The sequence below is a fragment of the Lagenorhynchus albirostris genome, chromosome 9 (assembly GCF_949774975.1).
Source record: "Lagenorhynchus albirostris chromosome 9, mLagAlb1.1, whole genome shotgun sequence".
NCBI classification, from domain to species: Eukaryota; Metazoa; Chordata; class Mammalia; order Artiodactyla; family Delphinidae; genus Lagenorhynchus; species Lagenorhynchus albirostris.
In genome coordinates, this window is record NC_083103.1 from 69,819,604 (window position 1) to 69,843,472 (window position 23,869).

Genomic DNA, 23,869 nt, shown 5'->3' on the forward strand with positions numbered 1-23,869 from the left:
GGAAAAAAGGATTCTTTCAGCTGTAAGGACAATGTAAGTCTGTGGGCCACCACGTGAAAATGCCTTCCTTATAGCGAAGCTTAAGACAGAAACCATCAGACTAGGTGGCACAGAACTAGACACAGAAACAGAGAAAACTACAGTCTTAATTTGAGTTTCTGGATCTAGTCATTCTGAAACCAGCAAACTCTTAAACTTTCCAGTTATATGAGTTACATGTTGCTAGTAAGCTGTGACACTGGGCGAGTTACTTTATCTAAGGTTCAGCTCCTCTTTCTATAAAATGTGTATGGTAGACTCTACCTACCTATAGCATCATTCAGTGGATTAAATGCAAAATGTTGTCAACAGTGCCCAGAATATATACGCCGCCAATGAATATCAGTGATAATTATCATGATTTTTATAAGAATAAAACGCAAAGCAGAAGAGCCTACACAGCGTAAGAACTGAGTAAGTGTCAGTAATTAATGTTATTAAGCTGTCAAGTTCCATATTATTAAATGCATTCACCCCACTTCATAGTGGCTCTAGAATTTCCGCAGTGGTTTAGGGATGGCGATCTGCATGGTGGGAGGTATGGGACTTACACTGAAGTGACAAGGTGCATAGCACACATTTTAAGATTTTATGTGGAGGGAGATTTCAGGGTGAAAGGGATGTGTGATAGAGATTATTAGCGTAATGGAGATTATTAGAGAGGCTAAGGCTCTCCTCATCTACCATAACATGCTGCCATTCTCCAATCAAAGCCACTGCCTGCTTTCATTAATAAAATGAACAAATTATCAAATTAGGATAAAAAGAGAAAAAAGATTACGTATATGTTTTTGAGAAGGAGGAAAGTATCTGGGAGAGGGGCTTAATTAAACAAACTTTCTTCTATTTATAACATTCCTCCCTCTGGAAGATGTGAGTTTTTTTTTTGTTTTGTTTTGTTTTTTTGATGTGGACCATCCTTAAAGTCTTTATTGAATTTGCTACAATATCGCTTCTGTTCTATGTTTTTGGTTTTTTGGCCACCAGGTATGTGGGATCTCAGCTCCCTGACCAGGGATCGAACCCGCTCCCCCTGTCCTGGAAGACAAAGTCTTAACCACTGGACTGCCAGGGAAGTCCCTATTAAAAAAAAAAAAGAAAGAAAAGAATTTGATACAACTGAACTCATTTATAAAACAACAGTGGTTCCTTACAGGCTTCACGAGAGCGTAACAAATATAATGACTTCCCTCTACTCTACTGAAGTATTTAATTCAAGGTAAATAACCTCTCAACTAAAGAAGATCTCACTGACCTTTATCTACAAGAATTACCTTCTCCAAGCAGAAGCTTTGTATGGCTTGGGTTACTTTAGGATTATCGGGGTTAAAAATGTCTGGATGATCAGCCAGAACGACATCCTCCATGAAAAACTGCCGCACTGTGCGGAGAGGAATTTTCTGCATGTTCATCTTCCTTCCTTTAATACGCAGCAAACCAACGTGTCTGAAATGAGGAGGGGAATGAAAGCATAGTCACATTGCAAACTTCCTCAGGAAAATGTGCATATCAAAACTATCATATTTCTAAATTTCTACAAATTATTTATAAAATCACACCCTTCAAAAGTATTTTTAGTAATTTAATCTTAATGTTGTATCACAGGAAAAAACTTAAAACATTCTTCTTCCCCAAAATAAAATCCATTCATACATCATTTTTCCTACAGCACTCTAACTTAAAATTTAATTAATAAAAACATTAGCCTTGAATTGGCCTAATGAGCAGCAAAATCATTAATACCATTGGGATCTTCTCCTGTTGAAAACAGCTTAAAATCTGGGCAAACAGTAAGACTGTATTGAATGATCAATCTTTATGAATAAATCTATCATAAATAACAGCATCATCAGTACCTTGAGCCTATGAGATGGTTAGACTATCATAGCAAATTTTTCTTAAATTGATTTAAAAACTATAATAATTACTCACTTCTTTACAGCTTCTCCTGGGGAAAGAGAAGTGACCACTGAGCTTCCAGGTTGTGATACGTAAAAGAGCTGTTGTTCATTTTTGGTTGGAGCTATTTTACACTCATGTTCATGGCCCCAGATAACAAGATCAATGAAGTCATCCAAAAACTGTTCTGGAATGAAGTTAGTACTTCCGTGTTTACTCCTATGCCAAGATTTTTAAAAATAAATATTATAAATGTCCAGAGATACAGAAAAACTTCATAATAAGTCTGTATAGATCTTTCTTTCTCCATTAACTAAAGATTTATTACATCCCTTCTATATGCCAGAAACTTTCAAGGGATTGGGGATGCAAAGACAGTATCTAATTCCTGCCCTCAAAGGGTTTACGAACTTGCAGGACACAGACAAGTAGAAGCCTCAAAGGAGAAAGCAGTCGATTCTACATACAGAGGCAGATCACGAAAGGCTTTAGAGAGGAATAACTCCCCCTATGGGAAAGTCAGAAAAGCATGAGCTCTAAAAATGGTAAAAACCTATAAATTGGTCTGAGTGTATACCAGAGTACAGAAAATGGGAAGTGAGTTTAGTCTAAGCTTTGTAAAATAAAGTCAAAACTCTAAATATGTTCCATCATTTTTTAATAACATGTTTCTTTTACTGACTATAAAAATAATGAGAATGTCAGTCTTACACAGAGATAAGAGTTTTCAATATTAAATAAAATATTGTATGAATATGTGATTTTCAAACTCTCATTTTATACCTAGATTAGCTGCTATTATTAAAAGATATGTGAAAACCCAAAGAGAGGAAGACAAAAAAAAAATTTTCCCTAATACTGATTTATATCACTGAGAATTTAAGTAAAAGTGTTCAAATACTTCAACCAGCATTCACTTAAGGCAAACTGACATTCATTCATTGAACAAATATTTACTGTGTGTCTACTATGTGTCAAGTTTCCCAGGTCTCTTCTAGATACTGAAGACATAGCAATGAACAAAGTCCTTGCTCATTGTGGGGGAAATTAGCAATAATACAATATGTTTATGCATACACACACACACGCACACACACACACACACACACACATATAATTTGTCAGGTAGTGACAGGTGCTATAAAGAAAAATAAAGGGAAAAATTACATGGAAAAGGGAGGCTACTATACAAAGGGTGGTCAGGGAAGGCATCTCTGACAGGAGACAAATGAGCAGAGAACTTAGAAAAGGGATCAGGTGTGCATGGGAAGAAAGTCCTAGGCAGAGGGATGAGCTGATGGCAGAGGTGCTGACGTGGGAATGTATTCAGTGAGTTCAAGAACAGCAAGGAGACCAGCGTGGCTAAGCAGAATGAATGCAAGGAAGAGCAGGAAGTGAAATCAGAGAAGCTCACGTATCTAGGAATATTTATGTAAAAAACGTTATGATCCTATCACAATTACTGAAGAAATGCAGAATAACTCAAATACGACATGATGTAACTATGCTTTAATGGAGCACTGGTAAAGGGAAGATTATGCTGGTGGGCTGACTCTGATTTGTGACCTAGAAGCTGATCAAAACATCTTTGTGGAAATATTTTGCATGACAAAATTGCTCAGGGTTTACCTTCTTTTGCTGCAAGAGAATGGTCCACATATAGAAACAAATGGAAAATAAAGTAAAATGTAAAAGGCTCAAGAATTCTCACTTAATATGAGAAAACCTGTTTTTTATAATACCCTGAAAACAGTAACAAAAGAAGTACCTAAGAATGCAGAGGATGACAAATGAACCTAACAGAATTACAAAAAAACTATTATAACCACAATGAAGGGGTAAGGGAAAAGGAACTGACCAAAGTAACTTTAGAAAGTAGTGTTTTTGACTAGATATAGTAAGGCTAAGGACTAAAATAACATACAAACACTGTACCCTAGCTGGCAAATTTGTTTCTCACAGAGCTATGGGTCAGCAATTTTGAAATTACTCTGTTATGTCAACCAGTACTGAAAAAAATAAGTAAACATACCATAGATAATACAATCAAGGCTTCTAACTGTTAGAGAAAGAAGTCACAAATAAGAAAAGACAAAAATGAATCCTGTAGGGCTGGATTCGAATCAGTATGAACTCGTGCTTGTTTGTGTTTTTTTAACACATGTATACATACAGACATGTATGCATGGATTAGTGAATATACATATATTTCTTTAACTCTAGTCATGAGGGCTAAGAGACCCACAGTAGCAATAAGCACATTTAGTGGCCATATCTGGGTTTCAAAATACCACTCTCCAATAAAAGCAATTAGGACTCCTTGGAGAAGTGGTTGATTCCAGGGCTTGAGGAGAAAAATACAAGATGAGCCAGGAGCATCTTGTGGTACTAGAAGGTTAAGGACATGCTCAAAAAACAAAAAGGAAGAGGGCATGTTGAAAGGACATAGAAGCCAATGTAAAAAAGCTCCCAATGGTCAGAGCTGAAACAACCTGAGCAACAAAAACAACATCAAAAAATTAAAGGATTGGATTATAACTCAAAGAATTAAATAAACATCCCTGAGTTCACAGTAACATAAATAAATGAATGAATGAATAAGTAAATAAATGAGAAGGGACAAATTTTCCTAACAGAAGAATTTCAATTAATAATTATACAAAGAATGAGGGAAAAAAAAATCAGAAACACCACCACAGTATTAATTGCTGGAAACAAGATCCACCAATGGATGCTAAAATTTGTGGGCAAAAGTTTAAGTTGAAACAGGATGTTCACATTATCTCAATGTATTTTTCCCCAAATATTTATTAATTACAAAGTAGAAAATGGGACCTCTACAGGGGAGAAACCTGGTCTACACCACCTTAATTGAATGATCAAGATTATTAACATCACCAGTAACCAGCCATACCAACATTATACTACCCATTCCCCTTACCAATGCTGCCATTCCAAACTTTCATTCTGGCTTGGAATCGCTGATAACTGTTCCTTCTGACTTATCCCTACCTTGGGAAAGTACAAAGTGTAGCAGAACTGGAAAGCCCTCAGCAAGAGAAGGAACAAACTCCCAGTTTGTTATATGGAGACCACACATATCAAAACTCTGGACTGCTCCTCCTTTAACTACACTGTTTATTCAAGAATATACATAAGGCAACATAAGACTGCCCCCTAAAGCCTTTCTTTCACCGAGTACCAGTGATGGGTAAGTACCACAGTATTCTGCTGTCAATAAATATCTGTTCAATAAATAATAAATTATATAATCAGGCCCCAAACCCCTTTAGATTCTTCCTTAATAACTTCTCAGCTTTGTCCCTTATATATCATTCTCACTACCATCACTGTTACCATCTCACACTATTTTTTACTATAATGATCACATAATAAATCTTGCTTCTTCAAATCTCTATTCCTTTCAATCAAACCTACACCCTGCCAACAGATTAAATTTCTTAAAACTACTGACAAAAGGAAGTTGATCTAGCTATATTTAATATTCTGGAAAAACACTTATATATATGTACCAGGAAAAATCTCTAAGAATGTTCCTAACAAAAAGGTTTAAAAAAGCAAAAATCTGGAAATAACACAAAACACTCACTAAGAGGAGAGAAAGCTGAACTGTATACATCAGTGAAAATGAATTACCCTTTTAAGCATCAAAATGGATGAATCTTAGTAACATAATGTTGAAGAAAATAAGCCAACTGCAAAATATAAAGTATGGTGTTCCAGTTATACCAAAACTAAATAAAAAATACTCATAATGAATGTGTATGTGATTAAACAATAAAGAAAAGCTATGGACAGATGAAATAAAAATTGAAGATAGTGCTTCCTCTGGAGTTTGAGGAAAAAGGTGTGATCAGGGAAGGGCATGGGGTAGGGTACTGATAATGTTCCACTTCTTTCTGAATTCAGGATTATTCATTTTATGGTTCTTCTTATCCATATGCTAGAAATATTCTTTGTAAGTATGAATATATACTGAAAACAATTTCAAGATGCAGTCACACAATGCATATCGAAGTCTTGCCTGATCCTGCACTGACAACTTTCAAAGCATCAGGAGCATTTTACTGAAATAGGTAAGCCTGGAAACAGAGATTTGGGGAACCTCGATACTTGACTCAAAAATTTTCAGAGACTACTTTTACCTGTTCTGATGAATCACAAATAAGTTAAACCAAGAGTTCCCATCTTCTTTTGGTCTCAACATTGTCACTTTTTTGTTGACGAACATTCGATAGAGCCTTTCATCTGGAATGGATCCTGAAATGGATATTACATTATTTTAAAAGTGGTTTCTTACTCGGTTTTAAAAAACGAATATGTTTTGCTTCTAAATTATGTGCTTCTCTGAGTATTTCACTTTCCTATTAGAGAGATATTTGAAATGTGATGTCATTAGTTACGAATGAACATGTTCCAGGTTCATGCCTGACAGCTGCTAAGCAGTTAGTTGCATTTGAAGAATGTTTTCCAGGTCAAGCATATATACTTTCAAGATCTGGAAAATGTGGAATAAAAATGTGAGTTTTCTATGCTCAAATTCTTATTAAAATTTTTAATAATATTGTTTTCCACTCTCCCTTTATTTATTCTAAGTATATATGTACTTTGGTTTAACATATACGTTGTAAAATACACAGGAAGAGATATTACAGGGGATGAGATTAAAAATGTATTTAAAAATAATCGTCTTATGTATATTATGCTTTTAAATAAAAATACTGTGCTTTTTAATAATTTAATGACTTTTAAATAACTCTTCCTATTCCCTAAAGGATCACCTTAGTCTAGTGAAGGAGACCAACAAAAACAATTAAACATGAAAATTGCAATTTTAAATACTATAAAAGGGACAAAAGTCAGGATGCTAAGATGGGGATTATCACTGGGAGGACAAGGTTGCTACTTTATGGAGTGATCAGGGAAGGGCTGGGAAGAAAGGTCAACACCACATAAGTATAAGAGCTAGTAGAGGTCTAGCTTCTAAAAAGAATTCCTAGTGTGGCCAATGAAATAGATGGTGGCATGCAGAACATATAACTGGAACAAAAAAGCCAAGACATAAAAAAATCCAGGGCATTAGAAGGTTGATCTACTTGGGTGTCGAAGCACTGAGAACACTGACAAAATTGGAAGGTAGGCAAGTAAGAAAATTGAGGGAATGGAGAAGGCAGTTTAGCCAGTTGGCAATTAGCTTCAAAGGTGTTTGCAGGCAGGAAAGGAGGTATCAGTAGGAAGCAAGGAGAACAGTGACTTGCCCTCCACCGCTTCTGCCCTAAAGCCCATAAGAGGCTACGAGAGAACTACGTGGGACACAGTAACCTCAGGGGCCACTCAGTTTCACTGAGGGTTAGAGAGTACAGGCAGCATTCAGAGACTGATGAAATGAGGGAATTTGCTAACTAAAAAGAGCTCTAGAGTATACAGAGCTGGGGTGAGAGGTGGGTGGAGGGTAGAGACAGAGTCCAGTTAAGGAAAACAGAACAGGATGAGATGAGAGTTTGGGAGAAAATGGATGACTGAAGCAGTCTGCTTCTGGCAGTGACTGAGGCATAATGGGATCTGTCCTTAGTCTGAAAGTAGGAGGATCAACCATTTTCTGCAGATATGATCCCTAACGTTACAGTGATTAAAATACCTTTTAGTAGTTTTTAAAAAAAGCATATTCCACTTCCTGCTCTATCACTTGCAAAATCAGACATAATTCCTTGATCGCATTTTCCATATCTCTAAAATATAGATAACCACGATGCTTTTCTACTTGTTGGCGAAATTATGAAAATTGGGCAAAGACTATAAGCTTCCTAGAGAAGCTTCCTAGAGAAAGTATTTAAATAAACCATCCATCATAATTATTCTTTAAAAAACATACACAAAGAGAAAAGAAGTAAATAAGATTTTCTAAGGCTTCTATTATACTAGTCACTCAAAAAATAATAAAAACTATGTAGAAGCTATAGTGTGAATTTTTTTCTCAATTTCTCTTGCGGTACTTTAAGGTTGGTTTAACACGAAGTATAATTTTTATAATACTCTATACACTACAAAATCAATAAAACTATTGCATGCATAAAACAAATCAAACTGAACTTAATCCAAGGAAAACACAAAAAATAGCCTTTGAATGCACTCTAAAAATAGTCTTCCATTCATATGGAATAAAGCCTAGCAAAAACAAGCTTTTACCTACTGGACACTAAATAAGTTGAAGATAGTGAAGCTGGTAAAGGAAATTTTCTGAGCATTGTAAATGATAGCTCTAGATTAGCACTGTCTAATAAAAATATCATGTGAGCTACTAAAACAGGCTAAATATGTAATTTTAAATTTTTTAGTAGCCATATTACAACAAGTAAAAGAAACAGGTGAAATTAATTTTAAGATATTAACCCAAAATACCAAAGGTATTTTACATTTTTTTCTAAGTCTTTGAACTCTGATGTGTATTTTATACTTATAGCATATCTCAATTCAGACTAGCCACATTTCAAGTGCCCAGTATCTACATGATTACTGTATTGGGCAGTGAAACTTTAGAACTTTCAAAGACTTCCAAGATATCAAAATGCAGTTTTTCTAATTACTCGATAAATGCTAATGTTCAGGATTTTTATCTGAGTCTAAAAGAAAGAAAAAATAAACAATAAATAGATACTAAAGGAGAAATATTTTTTCACCAAAACTGCTATTAAAAATAAGTATCAAGAACTATTGGTGCTTATAAAATACTAAAAAATTTCTACCAAAACCTTCTATCATTTTTTTAAGTCACCCATAAGGAATAATTAGATTTGCCTCACTTTTCCCCAAACAGCAGCAAAGTTAACTCCGGAATTTGGTTTCCTAGCTGCTTAAACATTTATTGACATAAATAGTAAAATAAAACCATCTTACCTAAGCCATATAGAGCAATTTTTGTGCTTCCTTTTTGAAGCAAAACCGGACTAATGTCTATCTTCTCCACAGACATTGAACGTCCAAAGTGATTTACAAATCCAGCACAACTTAAAATATCCAGGGCGCAGAGTGAGTCTGCCTATGGACAATATTTTCAAATAATATAAATGTATACCTAAAAATAAGTAATCTGCATATCATATTATTACTTATAAAAAGTATATTTTATATAGTAGTTACAAAAACCTAGACTAGGATAATGTCTTCTCAAACAAAATTACAATAGTAAAAGTATTCGCTATCTTTTTTCTATTACAAGTGACCCACTGCGACTGGAATCACATGCTAAATGCAAAGTTAACATTTCATCAAAACTTATGATGTCTTGTCCACTAAAAAACAGCCATGAAATCAGTGCCTTGTCATATTAAGCAGACCCCTTAAGAGGTGAGAAAAAAAAGACTAGCTAAGTAGTGATTTATAATACATTAATGACCAGATAAAACAAAAAGGTATTTTAAGATTATTTTAGGAGCCCTATTATTAAAGATCTTCCTCGACTTACAATGGGTTTAGGTCCCAATAAATCCATCGTGAACTGAAAATACTGTTAAGTCAAAAATGCAGTTAAAGCACCTAACCTACCGAAAATGATAGCTTAGCCTAGCTTACTTTAAACATGTGCAGAACACGTACATTAGCCTACAGTTGGGCAAAGGTATAAATACTTTTACAATGAAGTATGGAGTATCTTGTGTAATATACTGAATAATGTACTGTAAGTGAAAAACAGAATGGCTGTATGAGTACAGAATGGCTGTAAGTGTAGCAGCTGTTTACCCTCGTGACCTTGTGGCTGATCGGGAGCTGTGCCTCGCTGCCTTTGCCCAGCATCACACGGAAGTATCTTCCCACGTATCGTTAGCCCAAAAAAGATATTCAAAATTCAAACTTCAAAGTGCAACTTCTACTGAATGTATATCCATTTCGCACCACTGTAGAGTTGAAAAATCTAAGGTTGAACCCTCATAAACTAGGGACAGTCTGTACTTTCATATCAAACAGAAAATAAGATGTTCTAATTTAGATTTAAAACTGTTCATGAAACCCTCATTTCCTACAGGTGAGATTTATGTGATAAGAGATACAAAAGCCCTTGGTAAACTGTAAAGCATTATACAAATGTTAGGTGTTTATTCCTCCTCCTGGTTACTTATTGTTAACCTTGGCACTTATGAAATAAATGTGTATGTCACATGCCATTTATTATTTCCAGATTTTTAAAAATTATCAAAAAAGCAGTATAAAAGCTTCTATGAATGATAAAAAGTCAGTTTGAACTTCTGACTCAATTTGACTACAAATTGCTGGGAAGAAGTGAAAGAATGCTTTCCAAAGACAAACTAAACTGATCGTTTCTAAAATTTCAACAAACTAAGAACCCAATAATTACCCCCGTAGGATCATCATGATTGCCATGAATACTAAACACAGGAATTGAAATGTTGAGATTGCTATCTTCGTAGTTCACCCATGGAAACCTTAAAAGAAAAGAAAGAAAGAAAAGTTTCTGTAAGAGACAAAAGCTGTTTCCCCGTTATCCTCCTCCAAAAAATTAATACAGTTATAGGTAAACTGGATGATCTAAGCTGGCAAATGACCACTAGTTTGGAGATTTAAAAAGATAAAATCCTAGGCAGTTCATTTCAATTCAAGTTTCAAAAGTTCTCAAAGTACTACACTTTAAAAGAAAACCATACAAATATATGATGCTTATGAATTGTATGAGAGATTTGAATATCTGATTAATAGGAAATAGGCTTTCAAAATTTTGAAAGCCTTTATAAAAGGTTTTTATTTGTAGAAGCGGGAGGGGAAATACATCTACTCTGGAATCCAAAAGACCTAGATTAAAAACTCCAGCTCTATCACTTACTACTTGGATGACTTAAAGTTTCCCACCCACTCTTGCCCCTAGTCACCAAGGTTCTCTTCTCAGAGGCAAATAACATTAGGAATTTCTAGTGTATCTGTGCAAAAATATCTCATACCTGTAAAGCAAATAAATACATCTTCCTTCTTAAACAAATGGTAGCACAATATAGATTTCTGCCCCCTGCCTTTATCACTTTACATACTTTATAAATCATTCCATATCAGTACATAAAGAGCTTCCTTGTGATTTTTTTAGCTGGACACTGCATGTATTATTATAATGTGTTTAAGTAGTTACCTATCAATGGACATTTAGACTATTTCCAGCCTTTTGTTTTACAAATATTGTTACAGTGAGTAATCCTGTAGAAAGTTGCCCTTGCGAGAGTATAGGAAAATATCTAGAAGGAAACTGTCAGCTCAAAAGGAACGCGTGCATCTGTAAATTTGATAACTACTGCCAATTTCCCTCCACAGAGGTTGTATGATTTACTCATAGTACAATGGCAATCCATGAGACTAATTCCCCCTACTCCACCAAGATACTGGGTGGGCCAAAAGGTTCATTCAGTTTTTTCCCTAAGATGGCTCTAGTAGCGCATAGTTGTCTTTAACTCCATTTGAAACAATTTTGTTAGATTGTATGTGACAGCTGTCATATCAGCGGGCATTTAAAAAAAAAGACTTATGAAAATTGGTGAAGGTTTGTGTAGTCATTTTAATACTGAAGATGGAAGGAAAAAAGCAACATTTTGGGCATGCTATGCTTTATTATTTCAAGAAAGGTAAAAACGCAACCGAAATGCAAAAAAAAGATTTGTGCAGTGTGTGGAGAAGGTGCTGTGACTGATCGAACACATCAAAAGTGGTTTGAGATGTTTCGTGCTGGAGATTTCTCACTGGACGATGCTCCCTGGTCAGGCAGACCAGTTGAAGTTGAGAGCGATTAAATAGAGACATTAACTGGAAACAATCAACGTTATACCACGCAGGAGATAGCCGACATACTCAAAATATCCAAAACAAGCACTGAAAATCATTTGCACCAGCTTGGTTACGTTCGTCGCTTTGATGTTTGGGTTCCACATAAGTTAAGCGAAAAAAACCTTCTTGACCGTATTTCCGCATGTGATTCTCTACTTAAATGTAATGAAAAGTTCCATTTTTAAAACAAATTGTGATGGGCAATGACAAGTGGATATGTACAATAATGTGGAAGGGAAGAAATTGTGGGGCAAGCAAAATGAACCACCACCAACCACACCAAAGGCCGGTCTTCATCCAAAGGTGATGTTGTGTGTATGGTGGGATTGGAAGGGAGTCCTCTATTATGAGCTCCTTCTGGAAAACCAAACCATTAATTCCAACAAGTGCTACTCCCAATTGGACCAACTGAAAGCAGCACTGGACGAAAAGCATCCAGAATTAGTCAAGAGAAAACGCATACTCTTCCATCAGGATAACACAAGACTGCATGTTGCTTTGATGACCAGGCAAAAACTGTTACAGCTTGGCTGGAAGTTCTGATTCATCTGCCATATTCACTAGACATTGCACCTTCGGATTTCCATTTATTTAGATCTTTACAAAATTCTCTTAATGGAAAAAATTTCAATTCCCTGGAGACTGCAAAAGGCACCTGGAACAGTTCTTTGCTCAAAAAGATAAAAAGTTTTGGGAAGATGGAATTATGAAGTTGCCTGAAAAACAGCAGAAGGTAGTGGAACAAAAGGGTGAACACATTGTTAAATAAAGTTCTTGGTGAAAATGAAAAATGTGTCTTTTATTTTTACTTAAAAACCGAAGGCACTTTTTGGCCAACCCAATACATTATCAAGCTTTTTCAATCTATGCCAGTGGTTCTAAACCCTAGCTGCATGTTAGAATTTTCTAGGAATCTTTGAAGATCCACCAATGTCCAAGACACTCCCAGAGACATTAAATGACCTGGAGACTGGGCATCAGTATTTTTTAAGATTCTTAGGTAATGATAATGTGCACCCAGGACTGAGAATTACTGATCTGTATCAATCTTATAGGAGAAAAATATACCAGTATACTTCATTTTGCATCTTTCATATTCTTTTAATATGTTAAAATGCTACTTTATTTCCTTTTCTATGAACTATGTCCATATTCTTTACCTATTTTTTATTAAGTCATGGATTTTTTTTTAATTGACTTGAAAGAACTACTTAACTATTAACTATTGGGAAAATTAGACCGTAATTTGCCATGAGTTGCAAATATTCTTCCTGGTTGAACCCAGACTTTTGACTTCGCTTTGGGAGGCTCTTGCCATGCAGAAATTTACTTTTACAAGGACAAACATATCCATCTTTTTTTTTATGGATCCTGGGTTTGTGTTAACACTTAGAAAAGTCTTTTTCACATCCAGATCTTTTTTTAAAATGTCTAACAATTTCTTCTAGTTCTTTTATTGAATAAGCTATATTTTTTGTGGAGATATGAGATACCACCTTTATCAAATACCAAATTCCCACATGTATTGTGGCTATTTCTGGAATTTCTATACTCTTCCACTTATCTGCCTATCAATTCATGAGTCACACCACTTTTTAAATTATTGTAGCATTATAATATACTTTCTTTTTTCCAGCTTTATTGTGATATAATTGACATGTAACATTGCATAACTTTAAGGTATACAATGTGTTGATTTGATACACTCATATTTTGTAAAATGATAACCACTTTAAGCTTCACACACACCTAGCTTAACAGCTGCATCATGTCACATAACTGCCATTTCTTTTTCGTAATGAGAATATTTAAGGTCTACTGTCTTAGAAACTTTCAAGTATAAAATAAAATATTACTAACTATAACCACTATGCTGTACATTAGATCCTGAGAACTTATTCATTTTTAAACTGAAAATTATATATTTTTTTGATCAACATCTCCCCTTTTCCCCCAACTCCCTGCTCCTGGTAACCACCATTCTAGTCTCCATTTATATGAGTTCAGCTTTTTCAGATTCCATATACTGTATAAGTGATATCACACAGTATTTGTCTCTTTGTCTGACTTATTTTACTTAGCATAAAGCCCTCAAGGTCCATCCATGTTGTCTCAAATGAAAGGATGTCCTTTCTCATGGCTGAATATATATATATACATGGCTGTGTGTGTGCATATATATCTGCACACACACACACACACACATACATACATATATCACAACTTTATCCCTTCTTCCACTGATGGACACTTATGTTGTTGCCATATCTTGGCCACTGTGAATAATGCTGCAATGCATGTGGGAGTGCAGATTATCTCTTTGAGATCCCATTTTCATTTCCTTTGGATATACACCCAGAGGTAGGATTGCTGGATCACATAATAATTCTATCTTTAATTTGGGGGGGAACCTCCACAGTGTTCTCCATAGTGGCTGCACAAATTTACATTCCCGCCAACAGTGCACAAGGGTTCCCTTTTCTCCACACCCTCTCCAACACTTGTTCTCCCTTATCTTTTTGATGACAGACATCCTAACAGGTGTGAGTTGATATCTCATTGTGGTTTTGATATGCATTTCCCTGATGATTAGTGATGTTGAGCACCTTTTCATGTACCTGTTGGTTGTTCTATTTTTGTGAAAAATGCCATTGGAATTTTGATAGGGATTGAATTGAGCTAGTCACTACTTAGTAGTCTTCTTTTCTCAGAGTTTCCCTATCTTTTTTTTTTTTTTTTGGTCTATTTTTTACATGAACTAGTAAACCAGAGGGAAAATTATCCAAAATATAGTACAAAGAGATAAAGTTATAGGGAATATTAAAAAGTGGGTAAAATATAAATAATTTTCAGGAAAAAAAAGAATAGGAAACAGAAAACATACTGGATAAGAATTTTCCAAAATTGCTGCAAAAAAAATTCTTAGTTTGAAATGCATGTAGCCCAAACAGGATAAATAGAACTAAATCCACAACTAAATATTTCACAGTAAGACTGCAAAATGCTAAGGGCAATGAGAAAAACTTAATGGTTACCTGAGTGTTTTCTTTATGCCAGCTACTATTCTAAGTAATTTTCTTATTAACTCAACTACTCCTAACAACAATTCTGTAAGATTAGCACTATTCTTTTCCCATCTTATAATAATGAAACTAAGGTAGGGCAGATCCAGGATTTGACCTCAGACAGTCTTATATCAGAATCCATGCTTTTAAGCACTATGTTATACTGCTTTTCCAGCAACTAAAATGATAGCAAGACTCCTCAAAAGCACCAAAAAATAAAAGTTTACTGACAGGCAGTGAAAAACTACTAAAAACTGTACTTCGGAAAGGAAACTGAATCTAGACAAAAGGAATGAAACATAAGAAACAGCAATAGTAAGCAAAGAAATAGGTAAACACATCTATGGGGTGGGTGAAGCAGTTTAAAAATAATAAAGTTTTAGATTTGAATAGAAGACGGGTAAAGACTGATCAGAATTCTTAAAAACAAGGACATATGTTAAAAATTACAAGAATCTTTTAAAATCCAATTCTATACTCAGCCAAATTATCAATCCGAAGTTAAAAATAGCCATTTTCTTACATAAAAAAATCCCCAAAAATTTACCTCCCAATATAAACTCATTTTTAAAATATATATATACAAATAGGTAAGAAATAAATATAGCTATGTCTGTTTTCAGGGGTTACTTTATATATATATATATATTTTTTTCCATATTTCCATGTATACGTGTGTGTGTGTGTGTGTGTGTGTGTGTGTGTGTGTGTGTGTGTATTTAAGCTCTGTGCACTGAGAGAGCCTAGAAGCAGTGACAATAGCCATGTGCATGCCTAGCATCCAGATTCTAGCTTCCAAAAGGAACCAAGACTCCTTGAAGAAATGGATGAGTCTAAAAAGCTAGGGAAAAGAAAATACAAAATTAGCCTGGAGCATCTTACAGAGCCAAAAAGGGGGGAGAAAAGATGACGCCATGTTGAAAGGACCCAAGAGGTGGTCTGAAAGAGTCCCCGAAGGCTAAAGCTGGAACAATTTATTTGAGCAACAAAATAGATTATAATAGTATTAAATTACAATCCAAAGGAAAAAAAATGAGTTCATACTTATATAAACAATTGAATAAATTCCTGTTGATGTAGACGACTGAATAAATAAACAAATGGGGGACAAGGGACAAATCTTTACAGAACTATTCCAATTAATAAATGCGGAAAGTATGTGGGAAATGTTTAGAAAATCACCATTAGGACACCACAGTTAAAACTGCTGTAGGCAAGAGCCACTGACGAATGCTAAAATGATTGGACAAACTTTAAAGAGAAACAATAGTTGCATAGCCTCCCCTAAAATATTTACTAATTACTGTAGTGGTTTTAACACGCCCATAAATTCTTTGATACTCTTTGCTCTCTCCAGGAAGTGAAACGTAACACCCTCTCTTCAGTGTGGGCTGGACTTAGCTACTCTCTTCTAACAAACAGTATATGGAAAGGGAAAAATAGTAACTTGACAGTGGAGAAACCTGCAAGACACCATCTTAACCAAGTGACCAAGGTTAACCTCACCAGTGCAGGCCATGTTGATAGCATGTACTCCTTACATACTGAGAAGGGCACTTCACCTATAAAGAGTATTCTTTCCCCCAAACCAATAACCCTAGTCTAATCATGAGAAGAACCCAAGTTGAGAGACATTCTACAAAATATCTGACCAGTACACTTCAAAAGTGTCAGTGTCTGCCTGGAAAAGTCTGGCATAGGCGAAAGGAGATTTTGAGACCATTTCAACTAAATGCAATGTGGTATCCTGTACAATGTTTAAGAAAAAACAGAGTACCTTTATGACATGGGGTTCTAGGTGGATATTGTAAATAAGTCCCCAAAGCACAAATATTAAAGAAAAAAAATAACGTGTTTGACTATGAACATCAAAATTAAATATTTCTGTCATCAAAAGGCCCTGTAAACAAAGTCTCAATCCACTGATTGAGAAAAAATACATGTCTAGCAAAGGCTTAATATCTAGAAATAACTCCTGCAAATTCAACAGGAAAAGACAAAAATATCCCAATTTTTAAAATGGACAAAGGATATGAACAGAAGAGATACCAAATGTACAAAAAAAATTTGAAAGTTACTCATCTCACTATTAATTAGGGAAATAGAATTTAATACAACAATGTACAGAAAATTCAAAGAACTACATTTACCAAGGAAATAGCTTATAGTGAAGGTAAAATGGCCAATTATTACCATGTTCATGTGTCTTATACAGAAAATATTATATTATACATACATGTAATATTAAATATCATAAGGAAACATTCATTTAAGCATTTAAATATACTTACTTACTAAAACCGAAGTTGACTGACTGATCGCTGATAATTTCAAACTGTACAGGACGATCCCCCATGCAATATTTTCTTAATAACTCGAGGCAGTTATGTATTGTTTTTCTTGAGGGTTTATTTTCATGAAAAAGATCACCCCCTAACAAAATGAAATCCACCTAATCAACAGAAAATAGTATGAAAATTAGTATGCTTTATAGATAAAATTTTTAAAACTATAGCGCAAAGAGATAGAAAAAAAATCTTGTAAAAGATAGAATTATGTGTGGAGATTTAAAGCTTCATATTTTGTTTAGTTAAAGGGCCTTTCAATCTGGTTATTAATATGACTTCAGCTTAGGTTCCTAGACCACCTTCAAAAAGGCCATCTTCAAATTACTACACCAAGTTTCTAATTCACACTACCCAAAGTGATCATACTTCTTTTTTTAAAGTTATCCAAATCAAACATAAACTTAGCACTTTAATAAAACCTATGGAAGGGATAGCAGATTCAATCCAAATTATTCACTTGATTCATTCAACAATTATTTAGAGTCCCTACAGGCACTGGCAGCTAAGGAAATAGCAATCTACAAAATATATCATGTCCTTGCCCTCATTAAATACAGACAGCGTGCCATACCCTATACTGAGTGTGATAAATAAAATACGATCCCTATCCTAAGTATGTTCAAAATCTAACGGGAGAGACAAACTGCTAAGCATCTAAACGTAAGTCAGACTCTGACACGCACTAGAACAGATATATAAACAAACCAGGAGTAGAGATGACATTACAATACATTCCAACTGAGAGGAGGAAATTCACCTGAGGACAACGTCTGGGAAGACGTTGGTGGCATGGTGGCATCTGAGTTGCACCATGAAGGATAAATGAGATTTCGAGGAAGAACATTCAGGAACAACCAGAGAGAAGGGAAATCACACAGAAAGAAAGTCCAACACACTTTCAAAAGTGTACAATCTACTTAAAGAAAGTTGATTAAGTTCTTAATTATACAAAAGAACCCAGCAATACAGATCGCCATGGGCTACAGTAGTGAGGGCAGCAGGATATGTCACCACAGAATGGACCCACTGTGGCAATGTGGACTGTTTTGAGCTGAAGGCAATTAAGACTCAGCAGAGTCAGGAAAAGCTTTTTTACCTCTCTCTAAACTGCCTAAAAGAATCTGGATGGGGGCATGTACCAGGAAGAGAGCTATTACCAGAGACAATTTCTGATATCAGAAAGACATCGCATGGCATGGCAAACACCTTTTTACCAAACATGTGCTCGTCTCATCTTCCTGTGCATTGCCTTCCTCCCCTTTAAAGCCCCAGACTCCTTTCCCCTTCTCCTTAGCTCAGGATAGCAGATAAGCCTCAATTACTTCACTGCTGAGGAGTCTCATACTTTTGTGGGGCTCCCATACATATGAAATTTATTTTTACCCTGTTAATCTGTCTTACGTCAACTTAATTATTAGACCAGCCAGGGAACTTAGAAGGAAATAAGGAAAAGATTTCTGCCCTGACAACAGTCAGAGAGACTTCAATAAAAATGTGGGATTTAAGCCAGGTCTTCAAAACCAAACATGATTTGAGTAAAGGGAGAAAATGATCATAATCCAAGGCATAGAAAAAACAACAAAGCAAACAAACATTTTTACAGGGGAGGGGAAAGAGAAATAGTTGTTTCAATGATATAGTTTCACTTTTACCAGACGAAAAGAGTTCTGGAGGTTGGTCACTCAACTATGCAAATGTGCTTAACACTACTCAACTGTACCCTTAAAAATGGTTAGGATGGTAAGTTTTATGGTATGTGTATTTTACCACAAACAACAAAAAAATTTTTTTAATATTTTTAAAAACTGGTTTGTGACTCCAGGGATCACTGAGAACACAACTTGCTTCTCTGGTATTTCTGCCCAAAGTGAATCTACTCATGAGGAAACGTCAGACATCTCCAACTGAGGAATATTCTGCAAAAGTAACTACCCTGGACTCTTCAAAAATGTCAGGTTCATGAAAGACAAGGCAGACAGAGGAAACATCCCAGATTACAAGAGACTAAAGAGACGTGACAACTAAATGCAAAATGTAATCCTGGATTGGCAACTGGACACCACTGACCTGCCCCCAAACTGCTATGACAGACTTTGTCGAGACAACTGGCATCTTAGAATTACATGATCGTACTGAATCAACATAACTCCCTGGTTTTGATAAGTGCACTGTGGTTACATATGTAATTTACTCTCAAATGGTTCAGAAAAAGTGTGTGTGTGTGTTTATGAAGAGAGAGGATAAATCAAATGTAGTAAAGTGTAGGAAAATCTCGGTGAAGGGTAAGGAATTATTTGTACTATTCTTGTAATGTTTATGTAAGATTGATATTGTTTCAACATAAAAGTTAAAAAAAAAAAAGATTCCAAAGAACTAGAGAGTAGAAATAAGGCTGGTTAGATGGCACAGACCCACAAAATAGAGGACTTAAAAATCGGGAAGAACTTAGATTTCAATAAGAAGAAATAATAAACACAAATGATGGGGGGAAGTAAACATGCATTTGGAAGTACCAGTATGGGGCTGTAGGTGGGAGGGGGCAGTTAAGATTAAAGGATGCAGGGAGGGGAAACAGGAGGAAATGCAAGGGAAGGAAAGGACAAGGTAAAGAAAAAAAAAAAAAAGCTCGTGCTCAGGGAAAGAAATACTTCAGCACCTAAGAGTTGGAAAAGAAAGGACAGAGGATTCTCTGGCAGGAAACAGACATTCTTTGACTCCAAATTTCTCTGCCCTCAGGGTAAAAGGAGACACATTTATAAGAGTGCTTACTGGGCTGCCCTGGTGGCTCAGTGGTGGAGAGTCCGCCTGCCAATGCAGGGGACGCGGGTTCGTGCCCCAGTCCGTGATGATCCCACATGCCGCGGAGCGGCTGGGCCCGTGAACCATGGCCGCTGAGCCTGCGCGTCCGGAGCCTGTGCTCCGCAACGGGAGAGGCCGCAACAGTGAGAGGCCCGCGTACCGCAAAAAAAAAAAAAAAAGAGTACCTACTGCTTGCCAGATCCTTTCTAGGTACTAGGATACACATGAGCAAACAAAAAAGATTTTTCATTCTCATGGAGTTCACCTTCTAGTGGATAAGATAATACACACGTAAATAATTCAATAAATTATTTCAGATGGTGCTATAAAAAAAATAAATGAGTAATGTGATAAGAGTGTTGAGACATCAGGTAAGACCTCCCCAAAAAAGGTAAAACTTGAATTGAGAACTGAGAAGTCAACCCTGGCAAGATCAAGGTGCTCTGAGCAGGAAGAGAACCACACATGCAGAGGTACCAGAGTAGAACAAACATCTCTGTATGGATGAAGCACAAACCAACCAGGCAGAGTGGAAGGAGATGAAGTCTCCTGGCAGGGGCCAGATCACACTGAACCTTGTAGTTTAATTTTTATTCTAGATTCAGTGGAAGGCCACTTAGATTATAAGCAGCAGAGTGACATGATCTGACATGGTTTTTGGAAGTTCACTTTGGCTGCTATGCTGAATACTGTAGGAGGAAAGAATGGAAGTAAAAAAACCTAAGGGGAGCTACTGCAGTCCAGCAAAATATGACAAGTTTTGGACTAAGTTTACAGACATGAAGGTAGAAAATAGTAGAGAGGTTCCACTTGTATCCATTTGGGAATAAGAACCAAAGGACTTGCAGAAAAACTGAAGAGAACTCTGAGGAAAAGTCAAGGTTGAAGTTTGCAAGTCCCCAGAATTTATGTTTATTCCCCAGCTGTCTTTTGGGCTCGAGATGGACATTTCAACTGTCTGCTGGAATGTTTCCTTGAATGTCCTATTGGAATCTCCAACTCAAATGGTCTCAATCAGAATTCATCACCTTCCCACATTAGGAAGGATGTTATAAGGAAGTATGAAAATAAGGAAGAAATCTTCCTTATTTAAAACCTACTTCTATTATTGGTACCACCATCCACCCAAACATAATACACTCCAGAGTCACCGTCATCCCCTTCTCCCTCATCCCCACCCCCTACGACTGACTAACCAATCAAAGTATCCAAATCCTCTCTTTATCTCCTGCATTCATTTCCTCTTTTCCATCCCATGGCACCACTTTTAAAAAGCCTCCAACTTATCTTGCCTTCATGCTGTACTCTGTTGGCAGAAGACTTTCTGTTAAACGGGGTACAAACTCCTCAATCTGGTATTTGAAGCTCTTGATGCAGCTCAAGCCACATTTCTAGTCTTTCAGCGCGCTTTCTAACTCGCGACCTACCAGTGAGCCAAACAGCTGCTGTATCCCTAATGGACCAATCATCTCGCCTCTGTGCCCTTCCTACTGCTTCACGGGAGGTGTACACTCTCTTTGCTCTTCACTCATTAAAAGCCTACCATCCTTCTAAGCCCAAGTTAAATGCCACTTCATTCACCTCATCTTGCTATCCTCATCTAAATGGGATCTCTTCTACCTCCAAACTCCCAGGAAATGCTGTTTATACTCTTACGGCTCTTGCATCTGAGCATCTTTGACATTTATCGTATCTCACATACTGACTTGCTTGCTGCATGTTCTTTGAAAGCAGAAACTATGACAGTCATCTTTACATTTCAAATAGAAACTGCCACAGGATACTGCACTCAGTAAACACGGTAAATATTTGTAAATTTTTACAGACTATTTACAAAAGTAGCTCCTACTTGAATTCAGGGAATAAAGCACACAAATTCTGCTTTGGGCTTTCAGTATACAGATATTTAAGCAGGCAGTGTGAGGACATGGGCCTATAAAACAAACCTCTATCTTTAAAAGGAAAAAGAGCAAGTTGAGTGGGGCTTCCCTGGTGGCGCAGTGGTTGAGAGTCTGCCTGCCGATGCAGGGCACACGCGTTCGTGCCCCGGTACGGGAGGATCCCACATGCCGCGGAGCGGCTGGGCCCGTGAGCCATGGCCGCTGAGCCTGTGCTCCACAACGGGAGAGGCCACAGCAGTGAGAGGCCCGCGTACCGCAAAAAAAAAAAAAAAAAAAAAAAAAAGAGCAAGTTGAGTATGGGAACTTGGTAGAAATCGCAAAAATGCAAACTAAACTCACATCATTTTCCTGGGCAAGTCTTAAAATTTCATCAAGTGTTACAAACGTATCATTTCCTCTGACGGCATCTTTTTCCATATATCCCAGATGAATATCTGTTGCAACTAAGATTTTAAATGTATTTTCATCATCGCTGTATTTAAAAAGAAGAAACATGTCAATATAATTCATTAAAAGGATGTTCAAGCAAACTGAAACCTAAATCTATAAAATAATAGCAGTTATGACGTAAAATCATTTTTCTAGCCCTAAACGAGGTCCAAAAATTTGAAGCATTCAACAGACCATTAATGTCACAGTTTTCTTACCACTCATACAAAGCAGAACAAATGTACACACATTTTTAAAAGGTTCTGTAACTGCTTCAGAAATGTATAACCTCATTACAACCAGTTTCATAAACTGATATGTAACCTGAATTTGAAAGCTTGGTTGTTTTCCTGCTCTGTTCTACAGCAAAAATCCAAGAGGATTTGATCTCAGTATCTAAACTCGCTATTTATCTACTTTGCATTTTCCCAGGAAAATTAGAATTAACTGGTTAATTTTAAAAGCCCTTCTCCTTACTTTATAAGTAGATTTTTATCCTAATAAACTAGTAACTTACATCCAGGCCCCTGAAGAGGTTTGCTCGCCATACAAAGTTAGTTTTTCACTAATGACTTTAGCCAAGTAACAAAACTAATTTACAATGCCATTTAAATTTGGTAGTATTCAAAAGTACTTTCATGTGAAGCAGTAATATGATAGTTATTAATTCTCTCTTAAACTTAATATAACTTTTAATTGTCTTTAAAATATTTTGGTATCCCTGATCTCATCTCAACTCCCACACGTAAACAGGTTAAGTATTGTTATCTCTGAAAAACTAGAAAGCTATATACAGAGAAATTAACTGATTTATCATGAAACAAAATGGTAGAAATGGAACTAAAACCCGTTATTAACACTCAGGCTGTTTTCACTAAACCATACGAACTTCAAAAAAATTTATATATATATATCTCCAAAATTCAAATCTTTATACATAAGAGAATTTTCCAGAAAAGATTTCTCTTCATAAACTTCAAAATGATATGAACAGTTCTGATTGCTATATACATACAGGTAAGTCAGAATACTTTCGGATCACATTACTACCCAGACTTCCATAGCAATTTGTAAGGTATTTTCCCTTGAGGTCTCTCACTTAAATATGAGAATTAATGAGAGTCTTTTTTTTTTTTTTTTTGGCTACGTTGGGTCTTCGTTGCTGTGCGCCAGCTTTCTCTAGTTGCGGAGAGCAGGGACTAGTCTTTGTTGCGGTGCACGGGCTTCTCATTGCGTTGGCTTCTCTTGTTGCGGAGCACGGGGTGTAGGCGCGTGGGCTTCAGTAGTTGTGGCACGTGCACTCAGGAGTTGTGGCTCACGGGCTCTAGAGCACAGGCTCAGTAGTTGTGGCACACGGGCTTAGTTGCTCGGTGGCATGTGGGATCTTCCCCAACCAGGGCTCGAACCCGTGTCCCTTGCATTGGCAGGCGGATTCCTAACCACTGCGCCACCACCAGGGAAGCCCTGAGAGTCATTTGTAATCCAATTATACAAATGAAGAAATGGAGACAAAGTTTAGAGGCTTGCTAACTTGTCCAAGGTTACACAATGC

At 36.3% G+C, this 23,869-nt stretch overlaps 1 protein-coding gene across 5 annotated transcripts in view; it reads right to left on the reverse strand.

Annotated features, from left to right (window-relative positions):
* Positions 1 to 23,869, reverse strand: part of MRE11 (MRE11 homolog, double strand break repair nuclease) — a 64,956-nt gene that overhangs the window by 39,133 nt on the left and 1,954 nt on the right. For 3 of the 5 annotated variants that reach the window (XM_060160232.1, XM_060160230.1, XM_060160231.1), the window contains exons 3-9: positions 22,228 to 22,360; positions 17,132 to 17,292; positions 10,310 to 10,397; positions 8,854 to 8,995; positions 6,105 to 6,219; positions 1,972 to 2,157; positions 1,314 to 1,485 (exon numbers count right to left, since the gene is read on the reverse strand). In XM_060160232.1, the coding sequence (XP_060016215.1) occupies positions 1,314 to 1,485; positions 1,972 to 2,157; positions 6,105 to 6,219; positions 8,854 to 8,995; positions 10,310 to 10,397; positions 17,132 to 17,292; positions 22,228 to 22,360 (997 nt within the window). The remainder of the gene's footprint in view (positions 1 to 1,313; positions 1,486 to 1,971; positions 2,158 to 6,104; positions 6,220 to 8,853; positions 8,996 to 10,309; positions 10,398 to 17,131; positions 17,293 to 22,227; positions 22,361 to 23,869) is intronic. The other 2 variants (XM_060160234.1, XM_060160235.1) reach the window with 2 other exon arrangements.